The following is a 22,867-nucleotide window of genomic DNA, read 5'->3' on the forward strand; positions in this document are numbered from 1 at the left end:
TAGCCATTCTCACTGGTGTGAGGTGGAATCTCACGGTTGTTTTGATTTGCATTTCCTTTATGACTAAAGATGTTGAACATTTCTTTAGGTGTTTCTCAGCCATTTGGCATTCCTCAGCTGTGAATTCTTTGTTTAGCTCTGTACCCCATTTTTAATAGGGTTATTTGTCTCCCTGTAGTCTAACTTCGTGAGTTCTTTGTATATTTTGGATATAAGCCTTCTATCAGTTTTAGGATTGGTAAAGATATTTTCCCAATCTGTTGCTTGCCCATTTGTCCTAACAACAGTGTCCTTTGCCTTACAGAAGCTTTGCAATTTTATGAGATCCCATTTGTCGATTCTTGATCTTAGAGCATAAGCCATTGGTGTTTTGTTCAGGAAATTTTCTCCAGTTCCCATGTGTTAGAGATTCTACTCGACTTTTTCTTCTATTAGTTTGAGTGTATCTGGTTTGATGTGGAGGTCCTCGATTCACTTGGACTTAAGCTTTGTATAGGGTGATAAGCATGGATCAATCTGCATTCTTCTACATGTTGACCTCCAGTTGAACCAGCACCATTTGCTGAAAATGCTATCTTTTTTCCATTGGATGGATTTGGCTCCTTTGTCAAAAATCAAGTGACCATAGGTGTGTGGGTTCATTTCTGGGTCTTCAATTCTATTCCACTGTTCTTTCTGTCTGTCTCTGTACCAATACCATGCAGTTTTTATCACTATTGCTCTGTAATACTGCTTGAGTTCAGGGATAGTGATTCCCCGGAACTTCTTTTATTGTTAAGGATGGTTTTAGCTATCCTGGGTTTTTTGTTATTCCAGATGAATTTGCAAATTGTTCTGTCTAACTCTCTGAAGAATTCGATTGGTATTTTGATGGGGATTGCATTGAATCTGTAGATCGCTTTTGGCAAAATGGCCATTTTTACTATATTAATCCTGCCAATCCATGAGCATGGGAGATCTTTCCATCTTCTGAAATCTTCTTCAATTTCTTTCTTCAGAGGCTTCTTATCATACAGATCTTTCTCTTGCTTGGTTAGAGTCACAGCGAGGTATTTTATATTATTTGGTCCTATTATGAAGGGTTTTCAGTTTCCTCATTAAGGGCTTCTAGTTGTTTATTTGTGTTTTCCTGTATTTCCTTAAGGGAGTTATTTATGACCTTCTTAAAGTCCTCCATCATCATGATAAAATGTGATTTTTAAATCTAGATCTTGCTTTTCTGGTGTTTTTGGATATCCAGTGTTTACTCTGTTGGGAGAACTGGGCTCTGATAATGCCAAGATGTCTTGGTTTCTCTTGCTTGGGTTCCTGCCCTTGCCTCTAGCCATCAGGTTGTCTCTGGTGTTAGCTTGTCTTGCTTTTTCTGATGGTGGCTTGACCCTCCTGTGGACCTCTGTGTCAGCACTCCTGGAGACCTGTTTCCCTGTTTTCTTTCAGTCAGTTATGGAAACAGGGTGTTCTGCTTTCAGGCATGCAGTTGCTCCTGGAGGCTGTCCTTCGGCTCTCTGTGAGGGCAGCAACCTGAAGGATCCTGCCCCTACTTCTGCTAGGTCCCTTGTGCAGAGGGCACAGATGGCTTTAGACATTTTCTTCTAGAGTCAGGAATGTGGGCAGATAGTAGTCCCCTCTGGTTTCATAGGAGTGTCCACACTTCTGAAGGTCTAGCTCTCCCTACCTTGGAATTTGGGTGCAGGGAGCTGTTTGACTTGTTCAGTTTAGACCTGTGTCCAGAGGCACTATGCACTTTCCTCTTGGGACAGGGATACAGCCAAATGTGGGCAGAAGTGGCAGTCTGTCCTGCCCTGCAGTCTTAGGATTGCCCACACTTCAGGGTGTTCAGCTCTCTCTCCCTTGGAATTTGGGAGCAGGGAGCTTTGGGCCAGGATCAGAGAGGTTCAGGCCACAGCCAGAAAGTGGAAGTGCTGAGTTGAAGTTCTTTAAGTATCAAAGTAAGCATTAAACTACCTAAACAGCACATGCAAAATATGGAAATTTTATTTTTGTGAACTTTTTGTAGTATATTTTATATGATGCAAATTAATTTAATAGTTATTTTATATTTAGTCATTTATTTGATAATATGATTATAAAATAAATATAAACAAGAATTATATAAGTATAAAATGATTATAGGAAAGAAAATTGGCTTTTAAAACAAAATATTTATGAGAATAGAAATGTGTGCAGTTAATCTTTACCATCGTTTTTATTATGACACATTGTTTCCAAATGATTAAAATTTAACAAACTGAGCAAAGACATAAGTGATTACCTTGATTAGACAAAGAATTTAAATCAGTTTTTGTTACCATGAATAAATAGACATTCTATCCTTAGGAATATATAAACCCTAATTCTAAAATAGGATGATATATATATCATCCTTAAGTTCCATTCTCCATAAGGCTAACTTTTCTTTCGAATGTACGCTTTTATAAGTTTTGTCCTCATCTCTTATTTTTCCTTTTAGGACAAAATCTTATTATTATATAAAAATCTATCCTTTCTATTTTTTTCCCTCAGATGAAACATGTCTGCACCTACTTACTGTTTCTTTTTTTTTTTTTAGTTCCCTGAAGAAGACTTGAATCTAAATTACATGCATGGTATGTTGTAGCAAATTAAGATGTACTTTGAGCTATTAACCTTTGTTGTTGCAAGTTAATGAAACTTCTATGTTTAGAATTTTACAGATTTCTGTTTTTCCCATCTTTATTAAATTGGGTATTTCTTATTTACATTTCAAATGTTATTCCCTTTCCCGGTCTAGTGAGAAAGTTTATATGTTGGCAAAAGTTCGTTTAATGACCTTGAATAGGAAAACATGTTTTGTAAACGAGAGCCGAAAAGGGGGAGGACAACTCAATCTTAAGTATCAATAGCTACATCTATCTAGCCTCACATCTATATATAAAAATTTAAAGATGTAAATACCATAAGACATAAGACCTACTATCTCTTTTAACAAGTTTTCCTTAAAAATGAGTATTAGACAATATCTCTTTTGATCGGGACCTATACCCCACTATATGTAACATCTTTTTCACAGCAGAATAGGTAGGCATATTACCTCTATTTTTAGTTTTTAGCCTGTATGTCAAGGTTTTCTGAGAAAACCTTCAGTTCTCATAGAATTTTAAGTCCTGATTTTATATTCTTCATGATGCCAAAGACACAAATAAGAAACAAAAAGAAGCTAGGCAGGAAGATTGTTTATTTACACTTTTTGCTATAACTGCAGGTATGGAGAACTTTCATCTAAGAATATTTTATGACATTACACAAATATATAAAGAAACATAGCTTTTGGCTTTCTCCCTAGAGCTCCCTGACAGCTAAGGAGTTGAAGGAGGTATGGAAAACCTTTTCTTAGGCACATCAACAAGGGGAAGTGCTAAGTATAAAGGTCTTTTAGCCTTACCTGCTATATTGGTACAAAGAGAAATCATGGATCAGAAAGCCCCCTTCAGATAGAAATCAAGAATGAGCACATAAACGTCGACTTAAGCCTTTGACTCCTTCTCTTTACCAGTCTTCAGATTCTTTTGGTGAAAGAATATGAAAGGCTCTCTGTTAAGCATCATCTGTATACTTAAAGGTTGATGTTTCTGCATTAGCATTGGGAGATGGGTTGGTTAGTTAATAGAGTAGGGGATCTTGAGGCATATCTCCTTTTCTTTGTATCTCTAGTGTGTTTCTAACCCTTTGAACCTGGAGTTGATGATCATTTACCTTAGGGGGAAATACATATAAAATATGAGCCTTTTCCCTATAAAATACTTAAGAATTTTTAAACCATTTCTTCTTACAAAGCTATATCTCCATAGATGATGGGGCTGTTGAGAAGGATAACTGAAAAAGACTGTAATAACTCACAAAAAAAAAAACCAGCCAGGACTCCTCTAATTTTTCTTTTTAGGATTTGGTAGCATGATGAGAGTGTTTCAATCTGCTGTCAGAAATGTGGTATTTAAAATGTTAGCCTTTGACAATGCTAGTAGAGAATGTCAATGGGATCTATGCCCAATTTGGACAGCAAAAGGTAAAGATCAAAAGATTGCATAAGGACCTGCAATAGTATTGGGTGTCTGAGTCCACTTTCTCTTACTGAGTTGGACATACTTTCTGTTCTTATTATTCCTTGCACTATGCTTATAGTCGGCCTTTGTTTCCGGCCTACCAAACCTAGAATCTCTTGCTTTTACCTTAATTTTACCTTTTGGTTATAAAGATCCTGATGCCATCACTTTCTGAGTTCCGTAGCTATCTGGCTCAAATGCTTTTTAGGTATTGATAATGTAAAAAAAAAATCACCATGTATTATTTCAACCCACCATAAAGATGGCTTTGGAGATGGGATATTTCTGGCCAAGCCTGTTTGTCTCAAAGTTTTCTTAAATGCCCATGACCTGGATTAGGATTGCCTCCTGGCTCTGTGACAGAGAAAAGAATATCAACAAAAGAGCCTAAAAGTGACTTTATGTGCTTAAAAAACAATTAATGGGTGCACTATTTCCAATTCAAACTACTATTGTTCATCCTAGCTTAATTTCCTCAGAAATTTGCATGGCAACATTTGGTAACATGAAAGCTGTTCTTCATGTCAGATCCAGCTCATGTCCTTTGGGGTATGTGTCTAGGAATACCTGTTGTCTCCAGCAATAGAATTCACCTTTCACCTCTTGGGAGCAACCAAGGCAAGAGAAATAGGTTATCATGCTTTGTGGGTCTCTTGGTCAATCCTAAAAGGCGACTCAACAAATGAGTTTTTCATGCTGGTTTTACAGTTTTTGTTAGGCTATGGTTCCTGGAAGGAGCAGTGTTACATGTAGCATAGGTATTTTTAGAAAAATAGTTAATAGTATGATTCCTTATGACCTTTTCAGACATTCTCAAACTTATTTTACCATCCTCATTCCTGTATTTATCTCCCTCCTTCTTTTACTTAAAATCTCCTCCCTATTTTTTAGTTGCTTTTCTTCAGGCCACTTGTACCTGCTAGTATCCTCTTTATTGCTCTTTTTACTCAGCTATTTTGCTTTCCTGGTTTGTTTTAGCAATTACTGCAGGCTACATATATATTTTCATCTGAAGATTTGGAGCTAGGTGACTCGGGTGAGACACAACATGAGATGTTTGTTCCTATAGATCTGGGTTACCTCACTCAACATGATCATTCTCCATTTCATCCATTTACCTGCAGTGTTTGTGATTTTGTTTTTCTTTAAAGCAGGATAGTAACATGGTTTAATGTGCCACATTTTCATTATCTGCTTACTGGTTTCATGACATTTAGATTGTTTCAATTTCATAGCTACTGTGAATATGGTTGAGTAAGTATCTGAGGAATAGACTGTCTAGTCCTTTGGACATACAGCAAGGAGTGGTAAAGCCATATCAAATGGTAGATTTATTTTTATCCTTTATATAATTCTCCAGGTTAACTTCCAAAGTAGCTACAGCAGTTTGCAATACCACCAAGAGTGAATTAGGGTTCCCTTTCCACACTTCCTCCAGCATTTATTGTTGTTTGTTTGCTTGCTTTTTGTAACTGACCAGAGTAAGATCTTCCCAAATTTGTTTGGAGTTCATTTTCTTCATTGCTAGGGACAATGACCTTTTTTGTGATATTATGCAGCTTTTTTTCTTCCTTTGAGAATTCTTGGTTCAAATCACACCGTTGTTTTGTTTTGTTTTGTTTTGGGTATGCTTTGATTTTGAGTTCTTTATATATTTTGGATATCAATCCTCTGTCAGATGTTTATAGATGGTAAAAATTCTTCCCAAATCTGTGGACTTCCTCCTCACCTGGTTCATTGTTTCTTTAGCTGTGCAGAAAGGAACTTGTTATTTTTATGAAGTCCAAGCAGAAGCTTATTAGTTGCTGACCTTAATTTGGGGGGAAGTGAGCTCTTCTTATTCATAAAGGTCTTTCCGAAACCTATATCTTGTAAGGCACTTTTTATGCAATCATCCAGCAGTAACACAGTTTCAGTTTTTAGTCTTTAGGTCTTTGATATACTCAGAGCTAGTTTTTCTGCAAGGTGGAAGATATGGATGTAGTTTCATTCATCTGCATGTGGACACATCCAGTTTTCCAAGCACCATTTGTTGAAGATGCTATTTCTCTCCAGCATTTGTATTCTTATGGTGCATTTATTACTAAGAGAGGCATGGAATTTCACATTGAGTATAAATGCTTAAAGCTGAGAGAGTCTGGTCCCTGGGAAATAGTGAGCCTTATATTGTTAAGCACAGACAGGCTTTAGTATCTGATAGTCATATACAGATTAAATATCAAAGTCTATAATCTTTCTTTTAATTGTTGGTGACAGTATTTTCATGGAGGGCTGGAGTTGTTACTACAAAATGTGTAGGATTTTTTTTCACTCAGAACAAAACTAAAACGTGTATGCTATACTTCAAGTGGTTGGTGTTCTGGAATTCTGAGTGGGAATAGCAAGAAGAAGAATTAAGTTCAGATATACTGACACATGTATAATAATGGCATGTGGAGTCTTCTACTACTAAAAATACAACCCAGAACCTCAGCTTGCTAATTAAGTATAGCATAGTGTATGTGTGGGGGAGAGGGGGGAGGCAGGAACTGGCTCTTAGATATATGGCTATTAGATTTAGTCGGTGGCTCTTAGCCATATGGCTATTAGTCTTAGTAAAACGTCTCTGTAGGTGAATAACCTGAGGATAGAAACATCAGAAGGGAACAAGCTGCACTTGCTAGTGTTTGCCCACACTGATCACTCATAAATACTCATGTGTGAATTCTTGTGGAGAGCTCTGCCACTCTTCTTCCGCATGATCCATATAGTTTTGAGGCCTTGAAGTACTTAATTAGGTTATTCCCAGTGAACAATACACAAGTACTAAGAACGTCACTTATTTAGGGCTTCCTCCACTCCCTACAAATGGACTGTTTTGGGAAGTCATAAACAATAGCTAGACTGACATGACCATGTTGGGCTTGCACCATACTCTTCTTAGGAGAACGAACTTCCTTTGAAAAGCATTCCTATAGATGATACTGGGCTGGTGATTGTTGCGTATGTGTCTTCTGCTGCATCTGTGATTCTCCTCTGCCACCTACGTTTTCTTTTCCCTCCAAAGTTGTTCTCTAATGGGAAAGTATCTAAGATGTCTGCTGTGGTCTATGGCCATATATGTATCAGGATATAAGACAGAATTCTATCCTATTCAGACCAGTCATGTCTTAATAATTGCTAGCTAGGCATAGTAGTGCTTTTAATATCAGAGGCACAGATATGTGGATCTCTGTGATTTTGAGGCCAGCACTGTCTACATAGCACATTTCAGATCAGCAAAGACTACATAGTAGCACACTATCTCAAAAATCTAAATAAGAAAAACCACTGTTAGCCATCAATACATTGAGCAAACATTTCTATTCAATTCAATTTTATTCTATTCAATATATAAATATTGGGCAACAAAGAGTCTCTCTAGCAGTGAAGAATATATAGAAAAAGAAATGGGTTTGATTCCATCTCCATTGAAAACCAGCAAATGGAAGCTTATTTTGCCATAATTTTAGTTCATTTGGAAATGAATATAATAAAGGACCAAAAAAACTACTGATTGTGCTTGATATGGAATATTTGGTTGGTGGAGGTTGCAACTTATTTGGATTTGTTTTATATTTGACTTCTTGGCAAGATTGAAATAATCCACACACCCCACAGGTAAGGTACCAATTAAATTTACAACTCCATTTGAATATCAGCCTGTTTCTGGTTTATTAGAAACCTTTCCCCTCACTCCTGTTTATTAAATATCATACCACCCAGAAGACGTAGCAAACTGTAGAATTGAATAAAACCAACTGTTATTTGGATTTTTGCAACTGTATCATATGTTTATCTTGGGGCTGGAAAGATGACTCTGCGGTTAAAAGCACTTGCTGCTCTTAGAGAGGAAAAGGGTTCAGTTCCAGGTACCCATGTCAGAGAGCAAACAGTTAACTATCTATACTTCATGTTCTAGGGGCTCTGACATACTCTTCTGGCCTTCATAGGCATTGATTGCACTTACATAGATGCAGAAAAGCCATTCATTACATGTAAAATAGAAGCAAATACATATACTTTAAAAAATATCTAACATAAGGTACCATACCTAAGACTATGATAAAGACCTAAGAAGCAGGTTGTGATGCTTAGAGGACTAGGGATCTTTAAAAGAGGCAATGTATTTTAGGTGAAGGTCAGCTAGATTCAAATGAACATCTGTGATGTTTACATGAAACATTTGTTTAAAGGACTACAAAACACTGATTTGGTGATCAGCAGTAGGTTTTTCACTTAATGTTAATTGTCCCTGGGTGGACTTTGTGCCTAAAGAGAAGTTTGTTGATCCTGAAGATTCAGCCTGTAATATACCTTTCCTTTGAGATGTCCATATACTCACTATACCAGAAAGAATACCAGCATTGTCATTATCATGGACAGCAGACACTTGGGGTTTGTGTTCAAGGAACTGAGGTTCCTATGTATGTGTCCCAGATGTAGGTAAATAACTACAAATTTTAATATTAGATTCTGGAAGTAGAGTGTTCCTTTCATGTCATGAGTATACCAGGAGTACATAAGGAATTGCTTTCTCCTAGGGGAAGTCCCTTGGCGTGTCAAACAGGCTACGTCCCAGTTGTAGACTTAATGGTAATGATATGGTTTGTAGGCACTTGTTAATGAGACATTGTGAATAATACTGATCTCACCTAATACTTCCTGATTCGTGACAAGGGATGGTATGAGGTGTCAATGTTTCCACCTTTCTTAGAGCTCAACTGAAGGGTGAAGGCTATGGATGTGGGCTTTGTCTCACCCTGGTCACAGTTCTTCTCCTTTTGGAAATGTATATTCTAAGAAAAGTTTTGATGATCAAATCAAATCAATTATGTTCAAATGGAATTAAATATAGTGTGTTTGAGGAAAGGAAAATAACTTACATAATTCATGAGCTAATCAAATAAAGCTTTATTAGATGTCAACTATTTTCTAGACTTTATTTGATAACTTACAGATGGATTAAGAAAAGCGAAGTAATGTCTGTCTTTTGGACTATATATTTGGTGGTGAGTGGCACATCTGTGTCTGTTTCCATAGCTAATAAGGAACTAAGGAGAAAAAATTCATTAAACAACACGCAAACATGAAGCACCTTGCCTGGAGGAATTAGAGTCTAAGTGGTGATAGAGGAACCATATCTCTTTCTAAAAGTCAGACTTCACGACTTGTACTAGTTTTTTGTTGAAAGCTGGAGGTAAGGTCTTAAAATTGAAGTGACATTTTCTTCAGTTTTTGTGCATGTTTAATCTTGTATTTATTCTTGAAGTTTAGGGTACATAGGTCATGCCTTTAGAAAAGGACTGAGAGTCAGTAGTTTAAGTAGTCCCTTTCTATAGTTTTGCAGTGTTAGTGCCTGTGAAAGTGGAACAGTCTCAGAGTCTGGAGGGCACTGGGGAAGAACATCATAGAGAAAGTGTGTCAGGATAAGGTTTTTTTCATGGTAGGTAAGTACTGAAGTATTGAGAATTAAATCCTGCTAGAAGGACTTGAGATATTTTAGAGGTGTATCTCAATCATTCACATGTGTACATTTTGTAAACATTATTACACACTAGTTTTCATTGGAGTTTTTTTCAAAACAATAGTTCTGAAATTATCATGAGTTCTAGTTAACATTATATATTATGAAACAATTTTGAATCTCAAATGCAGGTTATGATAGAAAAGGTTAAAAATTATCTTTGCCATATAGGGTTATTTGCAATGAGCAACTTTATTGCAACACCGGAGAATGACCTGGATGAGTGAACACTGCTGACACAAGAGCATTCCCATTTCCCCTTTATTCTTCATGTGATTTCCTAAGGTGACCATTTTGGTGTGAAATAGAAGTGGGAGGTTGGGGAATGTTCATTTCAAGTTAGTACTTGGGAACAAATGGACTGCTCTTCACAGCTCTTCTCTGTTTGTATCTGAAGACTGAGCTGTGCTGGGAGATCCTGGGAAGGATTAGACGACCGTTGTTGCTAACACAGTCAGTGGAAAAGAAGCCAATGTGGAGATGTTTAGCTAGTATCCTGAAGCACTGTGCCAAGCAGCCCTTGTTGTTGACTTTTTCCTGTACTATCCTGCAGGCAGTGGAAGACAGGTTTTGCTTCTTACAAAAGCGCCTATTTGCACATGTACACTCATTAATAAATTTAAAGGGTTCTTTAAAGTAGGCATAAACAGTGGAATTATTTAAATTACTTAAGATGGAAGGCTTCAATTAATCATCAGGAAAATATGAATGGGACAATAAGGAACCAGTGTTGGAGAAGAGAAGGGAGTTTGGAGATGGCTCATGGAATGAAGTGTATGAAACTGGTTGTATATGCTCCTGTAACTCATTCAAGATTGATGACCTAGGACGCATGGAGAGAAGGCTCAGTGTGATTTTTTAGGGCAGAGCAGTTATCTAGTCATTTGAACAGTCTGAGTTTATAAACTTGAACAAGAAATTTGTGGTATTAAGACTCTTTGAGGAATATAACCACTAAGAATGGTGTTAAAATGATCATTGCTAACAATAACTTAGTTCTTATGACTAAGATTCTCTAATCAATGATAATTAATGTCAATATCTGATTCTGCATAACCTCTTCCAAATTTTCTACTAAAACCATTCCTGGCTTCTATGTATTATAACATTATGTGAATGCATCAACTAATATAGTACAAAATGTTAGTCCTTTGACCAAGTAAAGAGGTTATTTCATATCCCCTCATATAATTTTGTCATAGTGCTAGCCATGTTCCTTGACTATGTAACTGGATACCTGTCCCCAGTGAGACACTTACAACATTTCTTCCTAGTCTAGTCCTTTAGCCTCAGTACACTTAATGATTACTAAAGACTTTTTGTGACACTGCGATCAGGTGGGGTAAATAGGAAGCAAATATTTAGGAATATTCTGTAGGGGGCAGTATACTATATTGGTCAACTGAGAATTAAATTCAGAGGTTGGGGCAAGAAGATCTGAAGTACAGAAGGCTTGGACTTCTGTAACCCCAACTCATCACAGTGGGACATGTTTCATTAAGATGACAAAACCAAACCCTGAGCATGCCTATGCTCCATATTAAAGAGTAAAGCACATGACTGTGAGGTTCTAGTCATGATTCTTGGAGGTAGTCCTATGTCACTAATTGTAAAATGTATTTAAGGAAACTGTTCTTAGTGTCAGAAAATGTCAGATGTTTTCCTATGAGCATTCCATTCATTCCCTGTTCCACATTAGCAAGTCTATCAGTGTGGTCTTTGTTCAGGCTTGCTTTGGCTGACATGTTAGTGAGATTTTATGGGTGGAGCTTCACTGACATTTCTAAGAGACACAACCTCACGAGCATACTTACCGGTCCTCTGACTCTTAAAATCTTTCCACCCCTATTCTGGGGTGGTTCTTACTCTTAAGGAGACCAATGAACCTGGTCCTGATTTCTTGCAGGACAGCTTTCTTCACATCAGTAGCCATTTGCATGTGTGTACTTGATGACAACATTTTTTTTAAAAAATATTTTTTAAATACTATTACAGGGGAAACCACAATTTCCTCTTCCTCCTCTCCTCCCAATCTCTATTACCTACCATCTCTCTCCCCTCTTCCACTCACTTGTTCTCCTCAGAAAAATGCAGGTCTCCCACGGATATTAACCAAACATGCCATATAAATTTCTGTAAAGACAAAGGTACCTCCCTAGTATTAAGGTGGTGGACAAGGCAACCTAGCACGAGGAAAAGGGTCCTAAAGGCATGCAAAAGAATGAGAGCTAGTCCCTGCCTCACAAGAAGACCAAGCTACAAAATTGTAACATGATAAATATGTAGAGGAACTAGGTCAGCTCCATGCAGTCTTCCAGGTTGTTGGTTTAGTCTCTGTGAGCCACTGATTAATTATCTTATCTATTAGATATTCTATCTAGCCCCTGGTTAGTTGATTGGATGGGTTTTTTTTGGGGGGGGTTGTCTTTGACCCTTCTATCTCCTATAATTCTTCCTCCCCTTCATCCAAAGGATTCCCTGAGCTCTGCCTAATGTTTGGCTGTGCACCACTGCATCTGATTCCATCAGTTGCTGGATGAAGTCTTGCTGATGACAACTGGGCTAGACACAAATCTGTGAGTCTAAAAGAATATCATTGGGAGTTTTTTCCTCCCCCCCCCTTGTTATATTTGGTTCTGTCCTAGGTCTCTGAGCTATTCAACTTCTGGGTCCTGGCTCTCAAGGCAGTGTCATAGGTGGGCTTCTACTTTTGTCATGAGAATTAAGCTAGATTAGTTGCTTTTTGGCCACTCACAATTTTTGAGCCACTTTTACCCAGCACATCTTGTAGGCAGGACAAATTGTAAGTCAAAAATTTTTTGGCTCAGTTGGTGTCCCAATTCCTCTACTGAAAGTCTTGCCTATTTATAGGAGATGGGCAGATTCGGGTGCCATACTCCCTCGCCCATTGCTAGGAGTCTTATTTAGGCTCACTCTCAGAGATTCCTGGGAGTTTTCTTTGCATTGTATTTCTAGGTCATCTGTGAGATGCCCCCACACCCCACTACAATTGTTTGTCTCAGTACTCCCTCCCTCTATCCACCCCACAATTTGACCCTTTTAGATCCCTACCCCCTACAATGTCTATTCTATTTCCTTTTGAGTCCTCTTTGTTACATAGCTTCTTTGAGTTTTTGGATTTTAGTATACTTATCCTTTACTATACAGCTAATATTAACTTCTGAGGACATACCATGTTTGTCTTTCAGATCCAAGTTACATCATTCAGGTTTTGGGTTACCTCACTGAGGATGATTTTTTTTTCTAGGTCCATGCATTTGGATGCCAAGTCTTAATGAGTGATTGCATCAAATGCAGAAGAAGCAACATTCCTAAATAAGAGAATGAGTGAAGAGGAACATCCAATAAATGAAGACACTTAAGCTTATTTAATTAGCTGTGTAAGTTAATTCTTTGATTTCTTTCAAGTACCTGCTTCGATATTTCAATACCTTATAATGGTAGATTTCATACCTTTTCCCAAAACTCTGTAATTCTATAAACCACCTTCTGTATTCCCACCCACATATCCTGAACCATATCTTCCTCGAAATGCCAGCTGTTGGGTCTCTACATCTGCACTTCTAGCATAGGCTCCCTCTTCCTCATACAGCTAGAAACAAAGTTTATTCAAGAGCATAGGGTGTTCTACTAACATTCAGAACCATGAAATAAAAACAATTGCTTTTCCAATGTCATGGGTTCTGAATGACTATCTTTTATTTTACTTTATTTTATTTATTCTATTTTTGTATAATACATCCTAACCACAGGCTCCCCTCCAATTGTGTCTTTTGTGTACTTCATTGCTGCTCTGCCTAAAATCAATGCAGCAGCAGTTCCTTTTAGACATGACTAAACTCCTCTTTTGCAAACAAGGACCATTTTAAAGTCTATGCTTCCTAAGACCTCAGGTGGAGGAGCACTGTCATACCCTGAACTATGACTTTTATGATTCAGGCAGATATCCCATTACCTGGCAGTGTATTTGCTCTTAGTATCAAGAACAAGAACATGTTTCATGTATGGATGGAATTTCAGTTTCTCTTTATTCTTTTTTCTAAAAAATAAAAGAAAAAAGAAAAACTCTGCTTCTAGCACTGTATGTGATCAATATTTTGGGCATATGGCAGTATTTGTGTGTGTGTGTGTGTGTGTGTTTGTGGTTTTGTTTTTGTTTATGTTTTTATTTTTTTGTTTTAAGCCTTTAAATAAATATTTAAAAAATCTGAATCAGGTAGAATATGTAATAATGGCTAGAATACCATACTCTTGTAAAAGCATGTGTATTGCTCTAGTCCTTCAGGGGGAGTGGTTGGACCTACATCACCTGCAACAGGGTTCTACCAATAAAAGTAGAAATTGATTGCTGGGACCCACAAACTGATTTCCACAAATTCCTCACTCACACCTTGGCATGTGCTTCACCTAACCCAACTAACTGTATAGATGCAATACAAATAAAAACAATAAATACAAAAGCAACTCTACAATATATTTTATACAACTTCTCTGACTTAGCAAGATTGTGGAAAGACAATGGAGAATGAACAGAAGGAAGAAATCCAATGATGGATGCAGCTACCATTTTCCTGGGGATGTCAGGTATATTTTGCTACAGTCCCCATTTTTTATACTTATTTCATAATCGATTGTATAACCTTGAATCATAGAATCCATCTTGTACAAGGATGTAAGAGATATAGTAGTAAAGTTTGGGTAAACTCTCTTATATTTTTGGTTGTGAGCCTAGCCTTTAATGGCTGAGCCATCTCTCCAGCCCGGGTAAACTCTCAAGAATTAAAAAAATAAAGTCTTGGTCTTCTTTGCCATTTCTCACATAGCAGATATATTCATAGGATCCCTTCAGCAATAAGTAAGTAGAAGGGGATTGAGGCTATGCTGTGACTGGGCATAGGACTTTTGATATTTTTCAGTTGAAAAATATAGTTAACTAGACATGTTGTCAACAATGGTAGAAAGTGTGTGAGTGTGGTGAGACTACTGTGGTGAGTGTGTGTCTATGTGTATGTGTGAATTATGCTGTATTTTTGTCTCAGCCTTTGGAGGTTCAAGTCTGGAGAATGTTTGTGGTGCTTCACTCTTCATCTGGGCAGCTCTTCCTATACGTCAGTGGACTTCAACCTTCCTGATATTTGCCTGGTGACCCCCAACAATAAAATAATTTTGTTGCTACCTTATAATACTCTTATGAATCAAAATATAAATATCTGATATACAGAAGTTTTAGGTAACCTCAGTAAAGGGGTTCTTTGGGCCTCAAAGAGGCTATGACCCACAGGTTGAAAACTACTGCTACAGTTAATCTTCAGGAAACTAATTCAAAATAACCATCCCAGTCTGGAAAGTAATGACTGCTGCTCTAACTCTGTTGCCTGCAATATTATGATTAGTAACCTTTCAATAAATTTCATTAGTGAGTATTAATTTCACAGTGAAGATTTTCTTATGATTTATTTATTCATACATATTCTACATTGGATCACATTCACCACACTTAGACCCCTTCCTCTTTCATGGTTATTAGACCCCTTTGATTTTCATGCTCTTCTCATATGTCATATTCTAACTCTGGAAGTAAATACATGATATGTGTCTTTGTGGGACTAGCTGAGTTTCTGTTTCTTTAATGGGTACTGCATTTGGCAAAAGACCCAAGGTATAAGGTTTTATGTGATACGAGTGTCCCAGCTGACCAGCTCATTTTCTAACTTTGAATGATAGAAACCAATCAGTCCCGTAGAATGTTGCTTTAGATGTGATATGAGAGTCATAAGGGATTTACTGAGTAAAGTCCTTGGATCTAGCACTGTGGTATGTGTAGTAGCTAATGGGAGCTATTCATAATAATGACATTTGTCAGCTCTTGGCCTCGGGTGCTGAAATAATGGCTCTTTCCCAGTAGGGACTCAGTCAGGACAGTGGCATTTTTGACTAAACTCTTCCTTATTGTCAGTAGCATTGACAGTTCTGACAAGCTGAGGTGTTTAGCTGAGGTTGACTCGGTGTTCCTATATTTTTTGTAGAATAGCTGGTGGCTGCTTTAGACAGATTAAATCTTTCATTTTCCTTGCCAACCATCCTTTTATTTCTCCTTATATATTTGCCTTTTGAAATTTCTAATCACCTAATCATTTTGAAGTTTCTAATTTCCAGCAATGACACTTTAAATGTTGAATACACACTCAGTCCTATCAATTGTATGAAATGGTGAAGAGACAGGGATGGGAAGTCTGTAAATGCATTGACAGTATTTCCTGTGACCAATGAATGCTAGCATTTGTCTTAAGAGAGAACAGTGTTGCCATCTTCTCTTGAAAATTTAGTATATGTAGGAGAAGATGGTAGAGGGGTGGACTTGGTGAAGAACATGTAGAAAAGACAGAGCAAACATGTCTACAGGAAGAGTTTTGAAATACTGTCTGTCAAAGTTATTAAATCTACTTAGAAAGCTAATAAATAAAATCCAAAGTGTAAATCTGACCTAACTTTATATCTCCCTGCCTGAGATTTCATACTTTTAAGGATCTGATCAACCCTTTTACTTTACTCTCTATTATTTACGTGTTATGGTTTCTTGTTCTGATCCTAGGGAGCATCACTGGGGTGAAAATGAGGTCTGATAAATAAATTTCAAATTAATCCTTGGGATATTTATTTATTTTTCCCCAATTTCCTTCCTATGGTAATTGAAGGGAAGCAAAGAAAAAGGCCCTGAGAAGACTGGATGCCACTCTGCCACCAGAGTTTGTCTAGGGAAAGTAGCACCATTCTCAGAGGGTAGAAGATTGTTCCAAAAAGGCAAATAATGTAGGTCAAATTTGAGATTATCCAAAGAAAAGAAAAATGAAGTGGGGGGGTGCTTTAAGCTGAGCAGGGTCACAAAAATCCCAATGCTGTTATTTTCTAACCAACTTGTAAATGTCTGAGGAATGTACCCCTCCACCCCTGGAAAAGAAAATGGTGAACGGATTTATACCCTGGCAATGAGCTAAGGATGAACTGAAGAGAGACAAATAGTGCAAAACCTTGAATTTAAGACAAAGGGGGCTGTCAGAGGCTTATGGTCCCCAGTCAAGAAGGAGCTTTATCAATCAGTTGGAGAATCTCTCAACATCTCCAAGTGCCACAATTACTGGAAGCAAGAGGAAAGAAAAGGACTCTGAGTCACAGGACTCAACCCAGTGATGATAGCCAAGGGTGGGATATTTCCTATTTTGCAGAGTCCCCGTCCAGCCAGTTATGGATGAATTTGCATTTACGTTAGGAAATTCTTGGACCTGCCCATTGCAGGGAGATCCACTTCCCACTGGGTGAGGCATTCAATCCTATAAAAAAGAGTCTCAGCGCTTGGCTGCAGTATTCCTGATACTCAAGCACTGATCTACTCCGGAGAACTTGGTGAGTCTTATTTCTTGAGAACTTGAGAGCATTTGCCTTTTTGGTATTCTCATGAACATGGTAATTTTGATGGGTTCACACTGATCAAGGGATGAATGTGACTTAGAAGATGCAACTTTAGGAATGGAAGAATACCAAGTGCTGTACAAACATATTTTGCTTTTGTTTAAGCTATAACTTGATATCCAAGGAAAAGCAAAATAATTGAGAAAGTTGTGATTTGAGATGAAAACAACAAAATATGCCTTTTCTTTTATGTTGTCTTGATGGATGCGGATAATCTCTTTCAAAGATTATGAGAAACCCAGCTCTTCTTCCAATAGCTGTTTGTATTGTCCAGTCATTCTACCTGGAGTATACTAGCATTAGATGGACACTGTTTATAAGAATGTCAAGGTTATGAGGATATTCTGTTCACATAAATGTTTCCCAGTGGTATGAAACAGAAGTATATTCTTAGGGAAAAAGACATGAGATTAAATAAAAGGAGGGGGGTTGATAAGACTGATGAAAAAAATTTGTGTAAGGAGAAGAGGCAATCCAGGACCTCCTAAAATGTATGTGGGAGATTTGCATGCACACACAGGTACACAGGAAGAGAAGCAAAGGTAATAAAGTCCCATAAACCTAGTTTCTCCATGGGGATCACTTCTTGTAACAACTGTTATTTAATGTCTTTCAGATTCTGAGACTCCAGCACTATGTCTTACCAACAGCAGCAGTGCAAGCAGCCCTGCCAACCTCCTCCTGTGTGCCCACCTCCAAAGTGCCCAGAGCCCTGCCCTCCCCCAAAGTGCCCAGAGCCTTGTCCCCCTCCAGTGTGCTGTGAGCCATGCCCCCCTCCAGTGTGCTGTGAGCCATGCCCCCCTCAGACATGGCAGCCATATTGCCCTCCTGTGCAAACTCCACCTTGCCAGCAGAAGTGTCCACCCAAGAACAAGTGAGGACCTTGCAGTCATCATGACAGGGGAAGTGAAGAAATCTGTCTCACCTACTTCCATAGCAACACCTCCTGCATCCTGCTTTGAAAGCCTGTCCTGGATGCAGAAGAATCTTCTCCATCCTTCATCCTCCATATGCTTATTGTAGCCCCTCATAGAGAAGACATTTCTCTGAGGCTATTCTCTTGCTGCTTTCCTGGGGCTGCCAAGAATGATTCTTTCTCATTGTTTTACTATACCACAGGCTTAGAAGGAAGCATAATTCTGTGCTTTCAGAGGAGCCTTCTCAAACTGTCTGTTACCTGATCAAGGTCACTGCTGTTTCAGTTCCCCAAAAGGACCCTTTTGGTGATGGTCTAATAAACACTTTTTCTTTTGCAAAACTACTTAATATTGTATTATTATTTTGGCTTATTTCTATCCTTTGGTAGAGAAATTTTAAAATTTAATTCAACATTTTTAAATGGAGTCGCATTGTCTTAGTTAGGGTCTTATTGCTGTGAACAGACACCATGACCAATGCAAATTTTATAAGGGACAACATTTAATTGGGGCTGGCTTACAGGTTCAGTCCATATCAAGGCGGGAGCATGGCAGCATCACAGCATCCAGATAGGCATAGTGCAGGAGGAGCTAAGTTCTACATCTTCACCTGAAGGAAGCCAAAAACAGACTGAGCATCCTCAGCAGCTAGGAGGAGGGTCTCCAAGCCAACCCCTACAGTGACACACTTCCTTCAACAAGGCCACACCTTCTAATCTTGCCACTTCCTGGGCCAAGCATATGCAAACAATCACACACACCAAAGACTAATTCAATCTTATTTCTTTTTTAATTGGTTATTTATCTATTTACATTTCAAATATTATCTTTTCCCAGTTTCCCCTCTGCAAATTCCCTATCCAATCCCTCCCCCCCAATTCAATCTTATTTCATAGTTAAGCTTTTGACCATATTAAGATTTAATTGTTTTGAAGACCAAATTACTTCACTTCTTAAAATATTATCTTTTTTAATACAAGGTGAAAAACTCATCTGTCAGCCACCTATTTATCTAAAATCTATTAATAACTTTCATCTTTAGTATACATTTAAATTGTCACCTATGGTATAGTCAGTGTCAGACCCCATGCCTGCTTTAGAGTTCAGTGTTTGCTCATGCACTAGCAGAAGCAGCTCACCATCATTATCAGCAATACCACTGTGCGGCTTTCTCATAACTACTCAGCAAAAGCTATTTTAGAAAGAATAAAACTACATTATTCTTTCCCATTGTCCTTCTTCTGTATTAATTTATTCCATCTCCTATGTGATACTAAAGAAAAGGGTCTTTGTGGAACTTATGAAATCCCTTGCATAAGGTGATAGCAATCCTTAAGTATAGGTTTGATTGAAGAAATGGCGAGAAAATGTTTTTTTTTTTTTTTTGAGGGGTCAAGTTGCCTCCTCCCCGTGTATTCTTGCTACTCTGACATCTCACACAATCCTGAATGTCACAACTTTCCTCATTCTTACCTTCTGAAAGCCAGGCTGTACAAAGCAGAATCTTTCTTAGCTGAAAACATAGCAGAATTAAGAAGCTACTGTGGATGCCCGAAGAAACACTTTGATCAAAGTCCAGAAGTCAATGAATGATTGATATTGCATTAAAAGGAACCTCCAACTGAGCTTCAAGCACTGACCGGAGCCAGGCAGAAGTCTTACCTTTAAAAAACTTGAACTGGTGTCCTCCTGAGAATGATAAGGCACAGAGAGACATGAAACACACAAGGCAGAGGCAATTGGAAGGTTTTGTCTTGGCTCACATTGCACTAGAAAGCATTGAATACCTGTTTTCACATAAGAAACAAATTCTGGGTCTCTGAGTTGATCAGTCTACAGAGCATCTTCCTAGAGCTCATGCCAGTAAATTTAGCAGAGCCCTAGAAAAGAGCATATTCTGGAAATGGATCTTAAATGCTGTCACTCAAGTCTTCATCTCTAATTTGTCCCACAGCACAAAGGTTGAATGGATCCTTCCCATTGATGCTTCTGATAGGCTGGGAGGAACAACAGGCTCAGGAAAGGCAGCACCAGGCTCCCAGGCAGGTGCTGTGCCCTGCTCTGGCACAATGATGTTTTTTGAGGGATTCAGACAGACTTCTGTGCAGGCCACAAAACACAGGTCTCTTAAAACCCATGCCTGAATTGGCTGGTGGTTTAAGCTTTTATGCTTTTGACTTGAGATTTGTTTATTTACTGTTATATTTAAATTGGTATTTCTTCCATCTAAGAAGCTACTTAGTGCATAACACAGGCTTTCTAAATATTAAGATCATTCAAACAAGAAAAAGTGTAAAAAGAGATATGTAATATGACCTCAGAAATATTCATTTATTGTATATTCCATATCCATCATGCTGTCCATATTTTCCTCAGGAATTAGCTAGATTTTTTCTTTTCTTTTTTATATACATTTTTATTAAATTATTGTGTTTATTTACATCTCAAATGTTGCCCCCCTTCCCGGTCCCCCCTTCCAGAGTTCTTTACCCCTCCCCTCCCCTTTGCCTCTAAGAGGGTGCTGCTCCATTTCCACCCACACACACCCTTCCACACCTACCTACCCCTACCCCACCCAAGCATCTCCCTTCCCTGGAGCATCAAATCTCCACTGGATTAGGTACATTCTCTCTCCACCAGACAATCCCCTGCTACATATGTTCTAGGAGCCACAGACCAGACCATGTATGCTCTTTGCTTGGTGACTTAGTCTCTGGAAGCTCTGAGGTATCAAGGTTAGCTGACACTGTTTTTTCTAAGGAGTTTCCTCTTCAGCTTCTTCAATCTTTCCCCTAACTTTTTCCTATAGGCCCCCGACCTCAGTCAACAGTGGTTGCCTGTAAATACCTGCATCTGTCTCAGTTAGCTGCTAGTAGAGCCTTTCAGAAGACTGCCATGCTAGGGTCCTGTCTGCAAGCAGAGGATGGCATCAGTACTAGTGTTAGAGTTTGGTGCCTGCACATGGAATGAATGGATCCCAGTCGGGCCAGTCACTGGCTGGCCTTTCTTTCAGTCTCTGCTCCATTTCTGTCCCTACATTTCCTTTAGACATGAATAATTCTGAGTCAAGAATTATGAAGATGGGTGGTGACCCCATCCCTCCACTGGGGGTCCTGTGTATCTACTGGAGGTTGTCTCTTCATGTTCCATCTCCCTGCTAGGCATCCTCACTGGGTCCTGGAAGCCTCTAATATCCCAGGTATCTGTGACTTTCTAGAGGTTCCCCTTGACTTCATTCCTAGTAGCTGCATATTTCCATTTTTTTCTCCTAGTCCTCTGGGCTTCTTTCCTATCTCCCCTCACACTTGATCCTGCTCCCCCTTTCTCCCTCTATACTCCCCTCTCTCCATTTCTCCCCCAGGTCCTTCCCCCTGTCTTCTGTGATTATCTAAGTGGGATTAAAGCATCCTTACTTGGGTTTGTAACTTGGACATGTCTTTATGTGGGAACTATGAGTGGAGAAATAGATGGGCCACTACTAAGGGGATACCACATACCAATAGAATGACTTAAAGTAATTTGAGGAATCTCTTCTAGAAGGTTCTTGGTCTAATTGAAATATTTTCTTTGTTCTGAAATTTTCCTTTCTGAAGAACACTTCTATTTAAATTAGAGATGTGGAAGACACCAGTCTGTGGCATAAAACTGATCATGCTTTTCTACAGTTTGCAGTTGAATGAAATAAATATTAGAAAAAAATGTAAAGCTATGAGAAAATTTGCAACAAATATGCAATTATTTATCTGGAAAATTGTTTATATTTTGAGTACAGGTGTATGTATTTATTTTTCTAAGAAATAATTCCATACACTAACTATACTAAGAAATGATTTTTAATTGCGACTTTTCATAATTCACATAAAGGACTTTGATCATAGGGATCTTTCAATTACTCCATCAGATTGCTCCTTTCTCCTCTTCCTTATCCATTTCCATGTCCCTAACACTTCATCCTGCATCTTTTACTTCCCCATCCCATGGTTCTGTGGTTGTTTGGATTGCAAGAAAATATGCAGTCCAGTTTTTTTTTCTTAACTTGTTTGTCTTCAGTTCCATTTATTTTTATTCAAACAACATCATTTTATTGTTCTTTAATTTAATTCTTCTCTATTCATTCTGAATTAAACTTTTTGTGTGTACATGCCATGGTTGCTTTGTCTTTTAATGTGCGCCAGACTGCTTCTCTATCTTAACTATTCCAACAGTGCCATATTGCTTTTGTTACCATGAGTCAGTACTGTCATTTGGAACTGGCTATCAGGCACTCTCAACAATGTTCTTTTTGTTGAGAAATATTTGACTATTTGGAATCTTTTGTTGCACATAAATATTAGAATTGTTCTTCTGTCAGGAGCCATAATGGGACAAGCTAATAACTATTAGGTGATCTTCCTGAGATTGCCTGCTTCAGATTATTATATAATCTATGATAGGTTCACCCTTATATGACAAGGCCAAAAGGGAATTCATTTTAGGAAAGATCTGTTATTAATATGGTTTTTCTGTTATTATTAAACATATATAACAATCATTAAGTAATAGCCTACCCCTTTAGAGCAGATCTCTGAAGATATACGAAGATGTACTGCCTAGTAATGATGCTAGACAGACAAATAGATGACTTCTTAAGTATCTTAATCATGATCCTATAAGGATTCCTAAAATTATATCAGTAGTTATTAATCTCTTTTATTATGGCTATTAAGTCCTTTTCTGATAGTCAAAACTATGATGAGACCTCTGCCAGTCTTTCAAAAGTCACCTGTTAATTGCTCTTAGATAGTAATCAAACTTTCTCCTACTTAGAGCACCTTCCAAGAGGTTGTGAAACAATTGAC

The 22,867-nt window shown here is 38.1% G+C and overlaps 1 protein-coding gene across 1 annotated transcript; it reads left to right on the plus strand.

Moving 5' to 3' along the window:
• Nucleotides 1–17,747: 17,747 nt before the first annotated feature.
• LOC116895198 (small proline-rich protein 2B) lies at nucleotides 17,748–17,990 on the plus strand. The gene has a single exon (XM_032896539.1). The coding sequence runs from the start codon at nucleotides 17,748–17,750 to the stop codon at nucleotides 17,988–17,990; it is 243 nt and encodes an 80-aa protein (XP_032752430.1).
• Nucleotides 17,991–22,867: the final 4,877 nt, after the last annotated feature.

The sequence above is a fragment of the Rattus rattus genome, chromosome 3 (genome assembly GCF_011064425.1).
Source record: "Rattus rattus isolate New Zealand chromosome 3, Rrattus_CSIRO_v1, whole genome shotgun sequence".
Lineage (NCBI taxonomy): Eukaryota > Metazoa > Chordata > Mammalia > Rodentia > Muridae > Rattus > Rattus rattus.

Coding starts and splice junctions, on each gene's coding strand:
- LOC116895198 (XM_032896539.1), top strand. CDS start 17,748: ATGTCTTACCAACAGCAGCAGTGCAAGCAGCCCTGCCAACCTCCTCCT.